This window comes from Leguminivora glycinivorella, chromosome 22, assembly GCF_023078275.1.
Source record: "Leguminivora glycinivorella isolate SPB_JAAS2020 chromosome 22, LegGlyc_1.1, whole genome shotgun sequence".
NCBI lineage: Eukaryota > Metazoa > Arthropoda > Insecta > Lepidoptera > Tortricidae > Leguminivora > Leguminivora glycinivorella.
The window spans coordinates 70,071-83,507 of record NC_062992.1 but is presented as its reverse complement, the minus strand read 5'-3'; the positions used below and the strand labels follow the sequence as shown (position 1 = coordinate 83,507).

Genomic DNA, 13,437 nt, shown 5'->3' with positions numbered 1-13,437 from the left:
GTCTCAAATCAAATGTCTGAATGACAGCTGAGCTGACTCACTCAGCAGCTCAGCAGTCTCAGCACCTCAGCCAGGGAGACTAGAGATAAGGAGGAAAGTCTGTCGAAGTAGAACAGTCGCAAAAATGACCGGCTGAGTAGTGTTGTGAATTTAAGCTTTGAGGCGTAAACTACAAAACTCGAGTCGCGACTTCTGAGTCTTAAAGCCTCGAACCTTAAAGCCTCGACCATATAAGCCTCAACCTTATAAGTTTGCGTTACTGCTTACGAGCACAGAATCCTCGAGTCTTTAGTCCTCAAGCTTTAAGTAAAGACTCCTAAGCTTTGAAGGTTTAAGTCTATAAGGTTTGTAGCATTTAAGTCTTAAGAGCTTTTAATAAAGTAAATCCTAAGCAGAGATGAGATTTATTTGAAATAATTCTATTTAAAATACAAAATATGCAAATACAAAATGCAAAATACCTATTTTGTATTTTGCATTTAAATGCCTTTAGTAAAAAACATTTTGTATTTTATTTGAAATACTTTTTGAGATGTATTGCATTTTGAATATGCATTTCAAAATGCAAAATACTTTATGATTAAATTAAGTTTAGCCAACATTACCAGTCAAACAAAATGTGAACAAATGACGCTTGTATTGCCGAATTTGACCGATAGAGGCGCCTGCTAGCCATGCGCGCCTGACTGACTAGTGTCAATTTGACACTGTCAATGTCAAACGAAAACGAATATTATCTATGGAAAGCGACGCCACTGTCGGCTTGTGCCGTTTCGTTCGTTGATCGGAGCGCTCCGATCTCGTTCAATCGCTCCCACGAACTAGTTCGCTCTTTTAGGTCTTTTGCTCATTTAGTTCAGCCAGACCAGCTACCACTACGGTCGGAAAGATCAGAATGAATTGGACCGAATATTGTTAAAATGATACGAATAGTTCACAGATAATAACAATTCCGGGCCGAAAGGTTGTAAGTAACCGAAGATTAATATGAAAACTTGACGTTTTTGTGTTGCTCTGCTAAATAGCTCGCTCTCGGTCGGCGCAGTCACACACTCGTTCTTGTTCCGAACCGCTCGCCGATCCTATACTGAACTAAATGAGCAAAGACCGATTCACAGTCTTCACAGAGCACGGAAAGATTCAGTTCATTTCTGTCATTGATGGGATTTTATTCCTAACAGTTCATAGTTCGTGAACGACACAAGCCTATCGCCGACGATTTAACGGATTTATTGTTTGCTGGACTGCTGGTGCTGAGTACTAATGGCTGAGGCCTTGTAATTGCAGTTACAAATCTCTCCGCTTGGAGCGCATGTCTCGCTCAATGAAATGCGCGATGTGAAATGACATTAGACGTTCTTTTCTAAAGGCTGATTTCGTCAGACTGAGCCACAGAGAACCTCCTATAGAGTAGCAGTCTTGTATATTTTGTTCGCGATACGAGTCATCAGTGTTTGGGGTGCGAGGAGCGGGCGGGGAATGTGTTAAGCGCGCTGTGATTGGCCGTTTCAAGGACGGCGGGCGGTCGCGCCAGATGAAAAGGGACAGAAGTATGACTGTCCCTCTACTGACGCGTAAGTGGCCAATGTAAGTTGACCTATGCCGGCTCTGAATAAATTATAAATATGACTTATTTGTGGAATGTAATGCCGCCTGTTTTTCAATTTGAGCTTCTTGTTACCTTTCCACACCATTTCACACTACAGGTGGACATCTTTAAGGCATCAAAATACCCTTTTCCAATTTTTTAGTGCAAAAAACACGCGCTGCTTTCGGGTCTGTTACTTGGTTGATACTGATCGGGCATGGCGAGCGCCCGCGCTTATATCAGTGCAAATACTAGGAAGGCTGGCGACCGCGAGTCGTCTTGTAATGGATGTCTATAGGGGTTGGTCTGTGGACTGAGCAAGTCAAGACGTAGTCCCGTGGTAATGCACTGACTTCGTACGCAGATGTTCTCGGGTTCGATTCTGACAGCGATCTTTTTGCTTTTTGTTTTTTTTATACATTAATTTTCTTTTTGTGTATTTTATTTGTGTTTATTTATTGTTTTATTCATAGAAATGTTAACTTAAGCCCTTTAACATTGTTTGCCCCATCTTAGGATTCTTCGGTAATGTTGTAAGTGTTGCGAATGAAATTTCGAAAAGTTGTAACAAAACAATATATTTTTGGACATTAAAAAAATAAAATAATTCAAGAAAAATATTAGTAGAAGAAAATAAAAAAGGTCTCATCAGGATTTGAACCCGGGACTTCTTGCTCTGTAGGCGGGGTCACTACCGAGAAGGCAAAGAGATTGTCAAACCCTTATGCAGCCGCGATTGCAGCGCCACCTTTTTTTTTTTTTTTTAGTATGAATAGGTAGACGTTTGACGTTTTTCTTTTATATGTGCACTTCTGATACTTAAAGCTTTGAAAATGAAAATGAAAATGAAATATTATATATATCCCGAGTCAGGAGCATGGCTGCATGCGTTGCCATCTCCTCAACTGGGTACACTGCTCGACGGTGACTCGCTGCGTGTGGCCGTCGCTCTCCGCCTGGGCTGCGATGTTTGCCAACCACACACATGCATCTGCGGCTCTATGGTGGGAGCTGACGGCCACCATGCTCTGAGTTGCCGTCGCTGCGCAGGAAGACATCCGCGACATTTTGCCCTCAACGAGACCATCCAGAGAGCCCTAAGGTCGGCTGGTGTCCCTTCGGTACTTGAGCCACCAGGACTTAGCCGCACTGATGGTAAACGTCCTGATGGCCTGACTTTAGTACCGTGGGAACGGGGGCGGTGTTTGGTATGGGACGCTACGTGTGTCAGTACCTTCGCTGCCTCCCACATCTCCCGCACCTCGCACGCGGCCGGAGCGGCGGCTCAATCGCAAGCGGGCTTGAAACGCCTAAAATATCTTCCCATTGGCCCGGGCTACATATTTGTCCCATTCGCGGTAGAGACGGCGGGGAGCTGGGGAACAGACGCGAAGTGCTTTGCACGCGAATTAGGCCGTCGACTCAGGCAAAAAGGAGAAAGCCCCCGCTCCGAGTCGTTCCTGGTGCAAAAGCTGTCCATTGTAATTCAACGCGGAAACGCTGCGAGCGTCATGGGCACTTTTGCACCGGGAACGACAGGGAATAGTTTATTTTGATAGTTCTAAGTTTTTATTGTTATTAGTGTTTAGTTATCTGTTTATTTTGAGTGGATTAAAATTTGTGCAATAAAAAAAAAAATGAAATATTTATTTTTCAAGTAGGCATATTACAATGCGCATATGAACGTCAAATAAAGCTACGCCGGCTCTAACCCTACGCCTCAGCCTCGAGAAGATTTCAGTCCCCCCTCAGTTGGGTGGGGGGTATCCACTATGGGACCGGCAAGAAACTCGGCGGGCAACTTCTTTTCAAAACATTACATCTTATAATTAACATGCATTAAATAACAAGATACAATTTAACATGCAAAAGTATTCATCAAAGAATATGAACAGACTAGGTACTCTATGGAAATTAATTTCAATAAATTATATTATTGCTTAATAATACGTCGTTCTTCTTCAGAGAAAACATATCAAATTGTCACAGAAGAAAAAGATAATATGAATCTCAATATCATTAAATATGTAATTTACCTACACAACATAAAATATAAAATATTTGATGTGCTTTCTTATCTGAACTGTGTCCTCTATACATAATACAATTATTTTAATTGCTATTCGTTTTTTGTAGTTTCTGGTTCGGGCCATGCATGTTTGTCTGTCAAATAGTCCTCGACTCTGTAATAAGCCTTTAACATCAATGTTTTTTTTAAGTAGTTCTTAAGAGCTGGGAGGGGTAATCTCAAAGCAGTGTCAGGTAACTTATTATAAAAATGAATGCATTGCCCAACAAATGACTTCTGTACTTTACGGACACGAAACTTCTTTATGGCAAGCTTATTTTTGTTTCGCTCCTTATATTTCTAATCTCCATAACCTCAGCACTCAGCTGACACCGTGACAGTTGACACTGGTGACTGTGACAGCTGCATGCATTCAGCAGCTTCTTCACTTCAGCAGCTCATGTAGCCCGAAATATTGTTATCAATGCTGATTTACTAAACAAATTCACATTACCATGACGTTTGACATAAAACTAGAGGCCGAAGACTTGGAAATATGTCGTGGCTGCCTCAGCTCAGACAGGAGCCTGTCGCCTGTGGCTACCAAGGATTTAAGTCCTCTTCTTACGGAAGACCAGGCACTGGACGTAAGTAGGGTCAATTTAGGTATTCTTAAGAACTCTAAACCGACTACGTGCGGTCTAACTTAAAAATTTGGTATAGGTCATTGTTTAATAATTTATGTATAAAAATCTATACAAAGCATTTAAACCTCATTCAAATATTTTACACGCACCAAAACTATGGGTTTTACCTGAAATAATATTTTTGAATTGAATTGAATTGAATTGAAAACACGCATCTCGCAATTTGTTTTGGTTTTAATCACATATCGGGAATAGGTACCTAAGTAAAGATGTTCAAATATTTCAAATTTGAATAGTCAAAAAGCTTGGATTATTGCTTTTTTAAATTGTTTTTAATGTTGATGCAGTTGGATCGCCTGGCGAGTGTAACTTTGTGTTGGGAGTGCCTGGCTCTGCTGCGCAGAACCTATAAGTTCCAGCGACAAGTACAGAGGGCTCACATGATCCAGCAGGACTCTTTACAACTTTTGGTGACTAATTTATCTCTTAAGACTTATATTGACCGGGATATCAACTGATTATGTTTTTGATTGTTATTGAGGACCCGATATTGGGATGCAGTTGCATGCATCATGATCACGGGAAACCCCCCCATGAACACATATCACAGTCAATATGTATAATTCCTATAAAACTAACCATGATTCATTTCCCATCAAGGTTCCGCTTGAGATTTTCTTGGGTAACCTGTCAAAATTCAATTATTTTCATTATTTGTCATTATTTTCAGCCACCAAAACCTTCTTTGTCTTCTCTTTCTGTCCATCAAAATGTTAAATATGATGTTGTTCTTGAAGAAACCGCACCTACTGTTCTATATAGTTTTTACGAATCACCAGAATATAATAAAGTAATTATACCCACAAAATACAAAAATATACAGAAAGATAGTAGTATTCAAAAAGGCAATATTAAAATTGAGCATCCTAATGATTTTAGTGATGCTGAGGATATGTCTCCAAAACAAGATGATGGAAATATTAGTTCAAAAGAAGGAATTACAGAAACTAAACCCGTTACTCTAAAAAGTTTACAAATAGAAAAGACACCTAAATCATCAAAAGAAACTTCTGCATTGCTGAAAGTGGAAAAAGAGTTAAAAAAGAAGATTACAAAACAAAAAATGCCGATAAAAAGAAATAACTCAATTGAGAAATGTTCTGTTCAAATTAAAATTAATAATGCAAATAACATTGATAATACTGTAGATGTTGAGAAAGATAATAATGATAACAATCAAGTTGCCAAAGCTATTGTTGCTTCTAAAAGAAAAAATAAAGTAGAGAAAGTGAAAGATCCAAATTTGGAAACAGAGGATTTTAAAGAAAAAGGTAATTTAGACAGTAATAAAGCAAAAATTACACAGAATGAAATACCATTCAAGGATAGGAAAAGATCGAAAAAAACAAAGAAACTGAAGTATAAGAAAATATTTACAAAGTATAAAAAGGTAGAAGATGTCTTGCAATATTTTGAAGAAATCGAAATGAGCCAGGACGATTTGAAGATGGCTTTAGAAAAGGATGATGCGATTGTTGACAAGAAGTATCCAGTTAAATGTAGTATTTGTGGCATGATGTTGATGTACGCGAGGAGTTTGGACGCTCATGCCTACAGGTATCATAGAAAAAATGTAAGTACCTAAAAGCAAACATATTTACTAGTTTTGATGACTGTCTGACCTAATGAGTGACTGTTGGGGTTTGAAACCCGGTAAGGGCATTTGTGTGATGAGTGATATTTTTTCTTTGCCTTCCATAAGTTAGCCAATATTTCATTTGAACAATCTTTCGAGGTCTAGTTATCAAATAGCCGTGTCCATTTCAGCGTCCCGATTTAATAGTGAACAAACGGTTCGTGTACCCGCCGCTGCAGTTGCCGGAGAAGTCTGTCTGGCGGTGCCGCGCCTGCGCGCGCGCGATGCGCCGGGAGCACGTGCTGGCGCACATGAACTGGCGCCACACCCTGCGCTACTACTGCGTGGATGAAGGGTGCGAGTTGCACCAGAAGGAACACAACTATTTTTGGTAAGTTATTTTTTTTTCATCACACTTGTATAGTAAATGAGCTCATTTCCTATGCAATAGCTATTGCACGCAGGAGGAGCGAGGATTAAAGAAAAATCTTTCTCCCTAGCTTTTGTGAAATTTCTAGTACGGTATTAAGTCTTTTTCGCCTTTATAATGAAACATATTGTGTGGAATTCGAGGCGTAAGAATACTGAAAACTCGAGTCTTTAAATCGCGACAGCTTGCCTGATTTAACTTACTCTCGTCAGAAATATTCAACTTCCGCTCCACGCTTCGCAATGTACTATTTTCTAAGCTCGTATTGCCGACGTTTTGGTTGGATATCAAAAAGCGTAGGAAAAAATAAATATTGCGAGCTTATTTTGAGCCGATAGGCACTCGCATGCCGAATGAGTGGAAATGTTCTTTCGTTTAGGGAGAGGGAAGACTGCGTGCGGCACTTCGACGCCGTCCACAAACAGTGCGCGTGCGCCCTCTGCGGCCGGCGGTACAGGAAGAAGAGCTCGCTGGAGATCCATATCATGTGAGAGCAGTTTCTTGTCATTAGGAATGTATCATTTACAAAATAAAGAAGAGAATATTATACTAGCTTCGTTAACATGTATTCATTTTATAAATGAATTTATTTCCTGATACGGATGATGTTTTGTTAATCAGGGAGTCGCACCGGCCGCCGCAGCCGCAGGGGCCGGCGGCGGCGTCGCTGCGGTGCCGGGAGTGCGGCGCGTCGTTCCGCCGCCGCGCCGCGCTCCGCCGCCATCGGCGCCGCCACCGGCCCGAGCGGCGCTACTGCGTCGAGTGCGACGCCACCTTCAAGAACGACCTCACCTTCCGCAACCACTGCTCCACCTTCCACTCCGGCGAGCCGAGACCGCTGTGAGTTCAAGACGGTATATTCCCGTCTGTCGCCGCCTGCCATTACTCATTACTTTCTTCATGTATTGTTTTCCATCAGGGCTTTTTCATCATCGTATGTAGCCACTTTACCGTTCGACGATAGCATAGTATCCATAAAAATGCTGCAAATCGTCCGCGGATACCTTATTATCCCAAGTAGTAGAAGAAATAATGGTCGATTATAGTGGCAATAGTGGCATCTAGTGGAATATTGCGGCATTATTTAGTAACTCTCTTGATGCGACAACGTAGTAGCCTAATCAAATAGTTTGGTCTAAAAATATAGATGGCCCCAAAACCCATAACAAAGCACAGTTAAGTGATGGATAACGGCCGTTCAGAATACCGCGCCGTTCGGATTAGCCTGTGTACGGATTATAAAGGCCCTGCTACTATACTCTGCTAGGTATCCGTGCGGCGTGTGCGGCAAGGTGATGAAGACGAAGCGCTCGCTGACGCTGCACGTCAACTACTTCCACGTCGGCGTCACCAGCTACCGCTGCCACATTTGTGGGAAGGTGAGTGTTCGGTGCCGTGCACCTTCAACACGTTCCGTTGCGGGCCTCGCGCGGCACGTCCGCCCCGTCACCAATTTACGCTATTTTAGCCCCAATAATTTTCATTTTATCGATTTATGAGATTCGATAAAATATTAATCCCATCAAAAACATAAATGTGAAATGAGAGCCAAGTTCAATAATATGATGCATACATATGCCTTGGTTGTTAACTTCAACGAAAAAAGAAGTGAAATCTAAATGGGTGCCAAGTTAAATGGTCCGTCCTGAAATTTATTTATAACAACATAAAATACCATTTCTTCATATTACTTAGGATAATATATTGTAGTCTGAGGTCTGACTTGGCGAGTTACCATATACGAATTATTATGTTCGATGGCTAGTTTTGGCCAGTAAGCCCAATCCATACTATCCATACTATCCATACTAATCCATACTATCCATACTAATATTATAAGTGTGAAAGTAACTCTGTCTGTCTGTCTGTTACGCTTTCCCGCTTAAACCACGCAACCGATTTTGATTAAATTTGGAACAGACAATCTTTAGACTCTGAGACAGAACATAGGCTACTTTTTATTTCGAAAAAAAGGGATGAAGGGGTTGAAAAAGAGGTTGAAAGTTTGTATGGGATTTCTTAATTTTAAAAGATAAAACCATGAAACTTTATATTTTAGCACTTGATAAGAAATCATTAAACATCTTGATAAGGGATAGGGATAGGGATAGGGATAATATGGGTATCGTTAGAGGGATACGGATAATCGGTCGGCGGTCTCTTACAATCAATGTGCTCTAAGACGATCGTTGTTTGCTTGCTTGAAGATTACGTTTGCGATAAGTATAAGCAAAATGTAAAAAATTGTAAGGGATAATAGAAAAAAGTACTTTTTACCCACCGATCATAGTGTCGAAATACGGGCTATGTGGGATGTTTATAAAGGTTTCCCCAGAGTATATAGAATTACCTACGCTGTGGTCGATGTGTAATATTTCTACAATCATTGCAAGCAAAAGCATTTTGTGCAATCAATCAATTTTGTACAGAGAAACCTAAGGATCCAAATGAAAATCTTAATGAATACTTTTATTACGCGGGCGAAGCCGCGGGTAAAAGCTAGTTTTGGAATAATTAAATAAGAAGTAACAAATTTAGAACTTGCGAGGGCCATAATATAAGCTAACTAGCTTTTACCCGCGGCTTCGCCCGCGTAATAAAAGTATTCTTATTGAAACGTTTACAAAAAATAAGATTTTCATTTGGATCCGTAGGTTTCTTTGTAGGTACATCTGTCTGCGATTATTTCGATTAAGGTAAAGCGGGGCAATTCTCGACTGGAGGGCCATTGTAACTGATCTATTTGCTGTACGGTCCGGTTTTGGCTGACTGTACCTTACACATATTAATATTGTTTTAAAAGAAATTCTTGCAATGATTGTAGAATTGTTACACAGCGACCACAGCGTAGGTGCGAATATGTATGTATTTTACCTATATAAATATTTATACTGGGGAAACTTCATACAACCCACATAGCCAGTATATCGACGCGACGCTATGGTCGGTAGGGTAAAAAGTACTTCCTTGCATTATCGCTTACAATTTTTTCCATTTTGCTTATACTTATTGCAAACGTAAACATATAAAAGGCAAGCAAACAACGATCTTCTTACAGCACATTGAATGTAATAGTTTACGGATGCAGGATACTCGCCGATGCCTACTTACTAATACCTTCCCACTGGGCCACCTGCATTTTACACTGCCTAAATATCGATTGCCGACCGATTATTCCGACCCCAATCCCTATTCTTATCCCCGTCCCTATCTCTATCTTTGTCCCCGTCCCCGTTCCGTCCCTGTCCCCGTCCCTCCCCTATCCCTATCCCCGTCCCCGTCCCCTATTTTTATCCCTATTTCTATCCCTATCCCTATCCCGATCCCAATCCCGATCCCTATCCCCAAACCTACCCCTACCCCTACCCCTACCCCTACCCTACCCCTACCCCTACCCCTACCCCTACCCCTACCCCTACCCCTATCCCTATCCTTATCCCAATCCCAATCCCTATCCCTATCCCTATCCCTATCCCTATCCCTATCCCTATCCCTATCCATATCCCTATCCCTATCCCTATCCCTATCCATATCCCTATCCCTATCCCTATCCCAATCCCAATCCCAATCCCAATCCATATCCCTATCCCTATCCCTATCCCTATCCCTATCCCTATCCCTATCCCTATCCCTATCCCTATCCCCATCCCTATCCCAATCCCAATCCCAATGCCTATCCCTATCCCTAACCCTATCCCTATCCCTATCCATATCCCTATCCCTATCCCAATCCCAATTCCAATCCCTATCCCTATCCCTATCCCTATCCCTATCCCTAAATGAAAATGAAATGAAAATGAAAATGAAATATTTATTTTTCAAGTAGGCATATTACAATGCGCATATGACCTATCTCTAACCCTATCCCTATCCCTATCCCTATCCCAATCCCAATCCCAATCCCAATCCCAATCCCAATGCCTATCCCTATCCATATCCATATCCCTATCCCTATCCCTATCCCAATCCCAATCCCAATCCCTATCCCTATCCCTATCCCTATCCCTATCCCTAACCCTATCCCGTTCCTGTCCCTGTCCCTGTCCCTGACCCTGTCCCTGTCTCTGTCCCTGTCCCTGTCCCTGTCCCTGTCCCTGTCCCTGTCCCTGTCCCTGGCCCTGTCCCTGTCCTTGCCCCTGTCAAATTATCATGCTAGGAGGTGAACTTTGAAAAATCCTTTCTTAGTGCTCCTCTAAGGAACTTCCGTGTCAATTTGAAATCTCTTGAACCAGAAGTAAAGATAAAAACTAAAGCTATACTTATGGCTATTTTGGATATTTTAACCCCATTGCACAATAACAGGGGAGAAAATTTCTTTTCCACCTCATTAGATTTAAAAATCGTTGTATTTATCGTGATCAGCGACCCGATAAACCATAAAAACGATACCCATATTGTGTTTTTGACTTTACCCCTTTGCACCCCTTTAGGGGTCAAATTTTCAAAAACCTGAAACATGTAATTTAGTCATATGTCTTTAGGAATCCTCCTGTGAAGTTTCGAATAAAATAGTCAAACTAATCTTGTTTCCCCATACAAACTTTGAACCCCCATTTCACCCTTTTAAGAGGAGAATTATGAAAAATCCTTTCTTAGTGCTCCTCTACGCTATATAAGGAACCTATGTGCCAAATTTTAAATCTCTAGGACCAGCGGTTTCGGCTGTGTGTTGATATGTCAATCAGTCAGTCAATATCTTCTTTTATATATTTAAACCCCATTGCACCACAACAGGGGAGAAGGTATTTCACTTCCGCCTCGTTAGATTTTAAAAAACGTTGTATTTATCGTGATCAGCGACCCGATAAACCATAAAAACGATACCCATATTGATTTTTTGACTTTATCACCCCCTTTTCACCCTTTTAGGGGTTAAATTTTCAAAAAACCTGAAACACGTATTCAGTCATATGTCTTAAGGAATCTTCCTGTGAAGTTTCGAATAAAATAGTCAAACTAATCTTGTTTCCCCATACAAACTTTGAACCCCCATTTGACCTCCTTAGGAGATGAATTTTGGAAAATCCTTTCTTAGTGCTCCTCTACACTATATAAGGAACCTACGTGCCAAATTTGAAATCTCTAGGACCAGCGGTTTCGGCTGTGTGTTGATATGTCAGTCAGTCAGTCAATATCTTCTTTTATATATTTTTTTGATATTTAAACCCCATTGCACCACAACAGGGGAGAAGGTATTTCACTTCCGCCTCGTTAGATTTTAAAAACGTTGTATTTATCGTGATCAGCGACCCGATAAACCATAAAAACGATACCCATATTGATTTTTTGACTTTATCACCCCCTTTTCACCCTTTTAGGGGTTAAATTTTCAAAAAAACCTGAAACACGTATTCAGTCATATGTCTTAAGGAATCTTCCTGTGAAGTTTCGAATAAAATAGTCAAACTAATCTTGTTTCCCCATACAAACTTTGAACCCCCATTTGACCCCCTTAGGAGATGAATTTTGGAAAATCCTTTCTTAGTGCTCCTCTACACTATATAAGGAACCTACGTGCCAAATTTGAAATCTCTAGGACCAGCGATTTCGGCTGTGCGTTGATATGTCAGTCAGTCAGCTTCTTCTTTTATATATTTAGATATAACTTGGCACCCATTTAGATTTCACTTCTTTTTTCGTTGAAGTTAACAACCAAGGCATATGTATGCATCATATTATTGAACTTGGCTCTCATTTCACATTTATGTTTTTGATGGGATATCATTATTTTTTTGTAAATTGTAAACTGAACTGAACTGAATTTCCTATCTGCATGCCAAATTTGAACTTTCTAGGTCATCTGGAACTGGGTTAGAATTTATGTCTATAGATATATATATGATAATAATGACGATTTTTGGACGTTATTATCTAAATAACCGTTTGAGATGTGTTTATGAAATTTGAAGCTCATATATATCTTGCAAGTCTCAACATATGAGCCAAATTTGACACGTTTATCTAAAATAGTTTTTGAGTTATGAGGGGGTCAAAAGTGGCTCCAAATGGTTCGTGTAATATTACACACGGTGCTGCTCGCCAGTTCTTTTACTTGAACTTGGCTTGACACGCTGCCGCGTGTCTAGATATCTCTTCTCCGGACTTTTTGTCAACCAACGCGAATCCGCTCGTTTACAGAAGATATTTATAAATTAATCATATTTTTGAATGCGAAATGAAATCTTAATAATGGCGGCAGGTTAGGTTTGGTTAGTTATGGCTACATCTACCAATATTTTTTTTGCCAAAAACTTTTACTAAAAGAGATTATATTTCAGTACCTGATCGATCGCTACTGCCTGAAGCTGCACGTGGACAAACACAACAATATAGTTAGAGCGAAGAAACCTAACAAGCTTGTGCCGTGCACAGTGTGCGGGAGAAACTTCCAGGTAAGTAGTGAAACCGAATCGGAAATAGACCCCGCGTGTTCAGCTTACGCGGCTAACGTCCTGACCACTAAGCGTTAGCGACCACATCCTCTGTATTAAGCTATCTTTTGAAACAGCCCACTAAACATATGATTTTGATTCGTCCCAGCATAAGGGCAGCCTCCGCGTGCACATGAACACTCACACGGGCGAGAGACCGTACGCGTGCCCGCAGCCGCAGTGCGCGGCCGCCTTCACGCAGCCGTTCGTGCTGCGCGTGCACCTGGCCCGCGCGCACGCCGTGCACGCATCCGTGCGCGCCAGCGGCGACATCGTGCCCGTCCACACTGATGTAACTACAGTATAGCGGCCGCACTAGTGCCCGCTTAGCCGTGCGTGCTGCGTGCACCTGGCCCGCGCGCACGCCGTGCACGTCTCCGTGCGCGCCAGCGGCGACATCGTGCCCGTCCACACTGATGTAACTACAGTATAGCGGCCGCACTAGTGCCCGCTCAGCCGTGCCTGCTGCGTGCACCTGGCCCGCGCGCACGCCGTGCACGTCTCCGTGCGCGCCAGCGGCGACATCGTGCCCGTCCACACTGATGTAACTACAGTATAGCGGCCGCACTAGTGCCCGCTCAGCCGTGCGTGCTGCGCGTGCACCTGGCCCGCGCGCACGCCGTGCACGCATCCGTGCGCGCCAGCGGCGACATCGTGCCCGTCCACACTGATGTAACTACAGTATAGCGGCCGCACT

General features: G+C 41.9%; 1 protein-coding gene across 1 annotated transcript; it reads left to right on the top strand.

Annotated features, from left to right (window-relative positions):
* Positions 1 to 4,018: 4,018 nt before the first annotated feature.
* LOC125237943 (zinc finger protein 567-like) lies at positions 4,019 to 13,047 on the top strand. Its single transcript, XM_048145186.1, has 9 exons — positions 4,019 to 4,243; positions 4,591 to 4,713; positions 4,974 to 5,876; positions 6,071 to 6,270; positions 6,689 to 6,796; positions 6,931 to 7,149; positions 7,577 to 7,688; positions 12,588 to 12,701; positions 12,850 to 13,047. The coding sequence occupies exons 1-9, from the start codon at positions 4,112 to 4,114 to the stop codon at positions 13,045 to 13,047; spliced, it is 2,109 nt and encodes a 702-aa protein (XP_048001143.1). The 5' UTR covers positions 4,019 to 4,111.
* Positions 13,048 to 13,437: the final 390 nt, after the last annotated feature.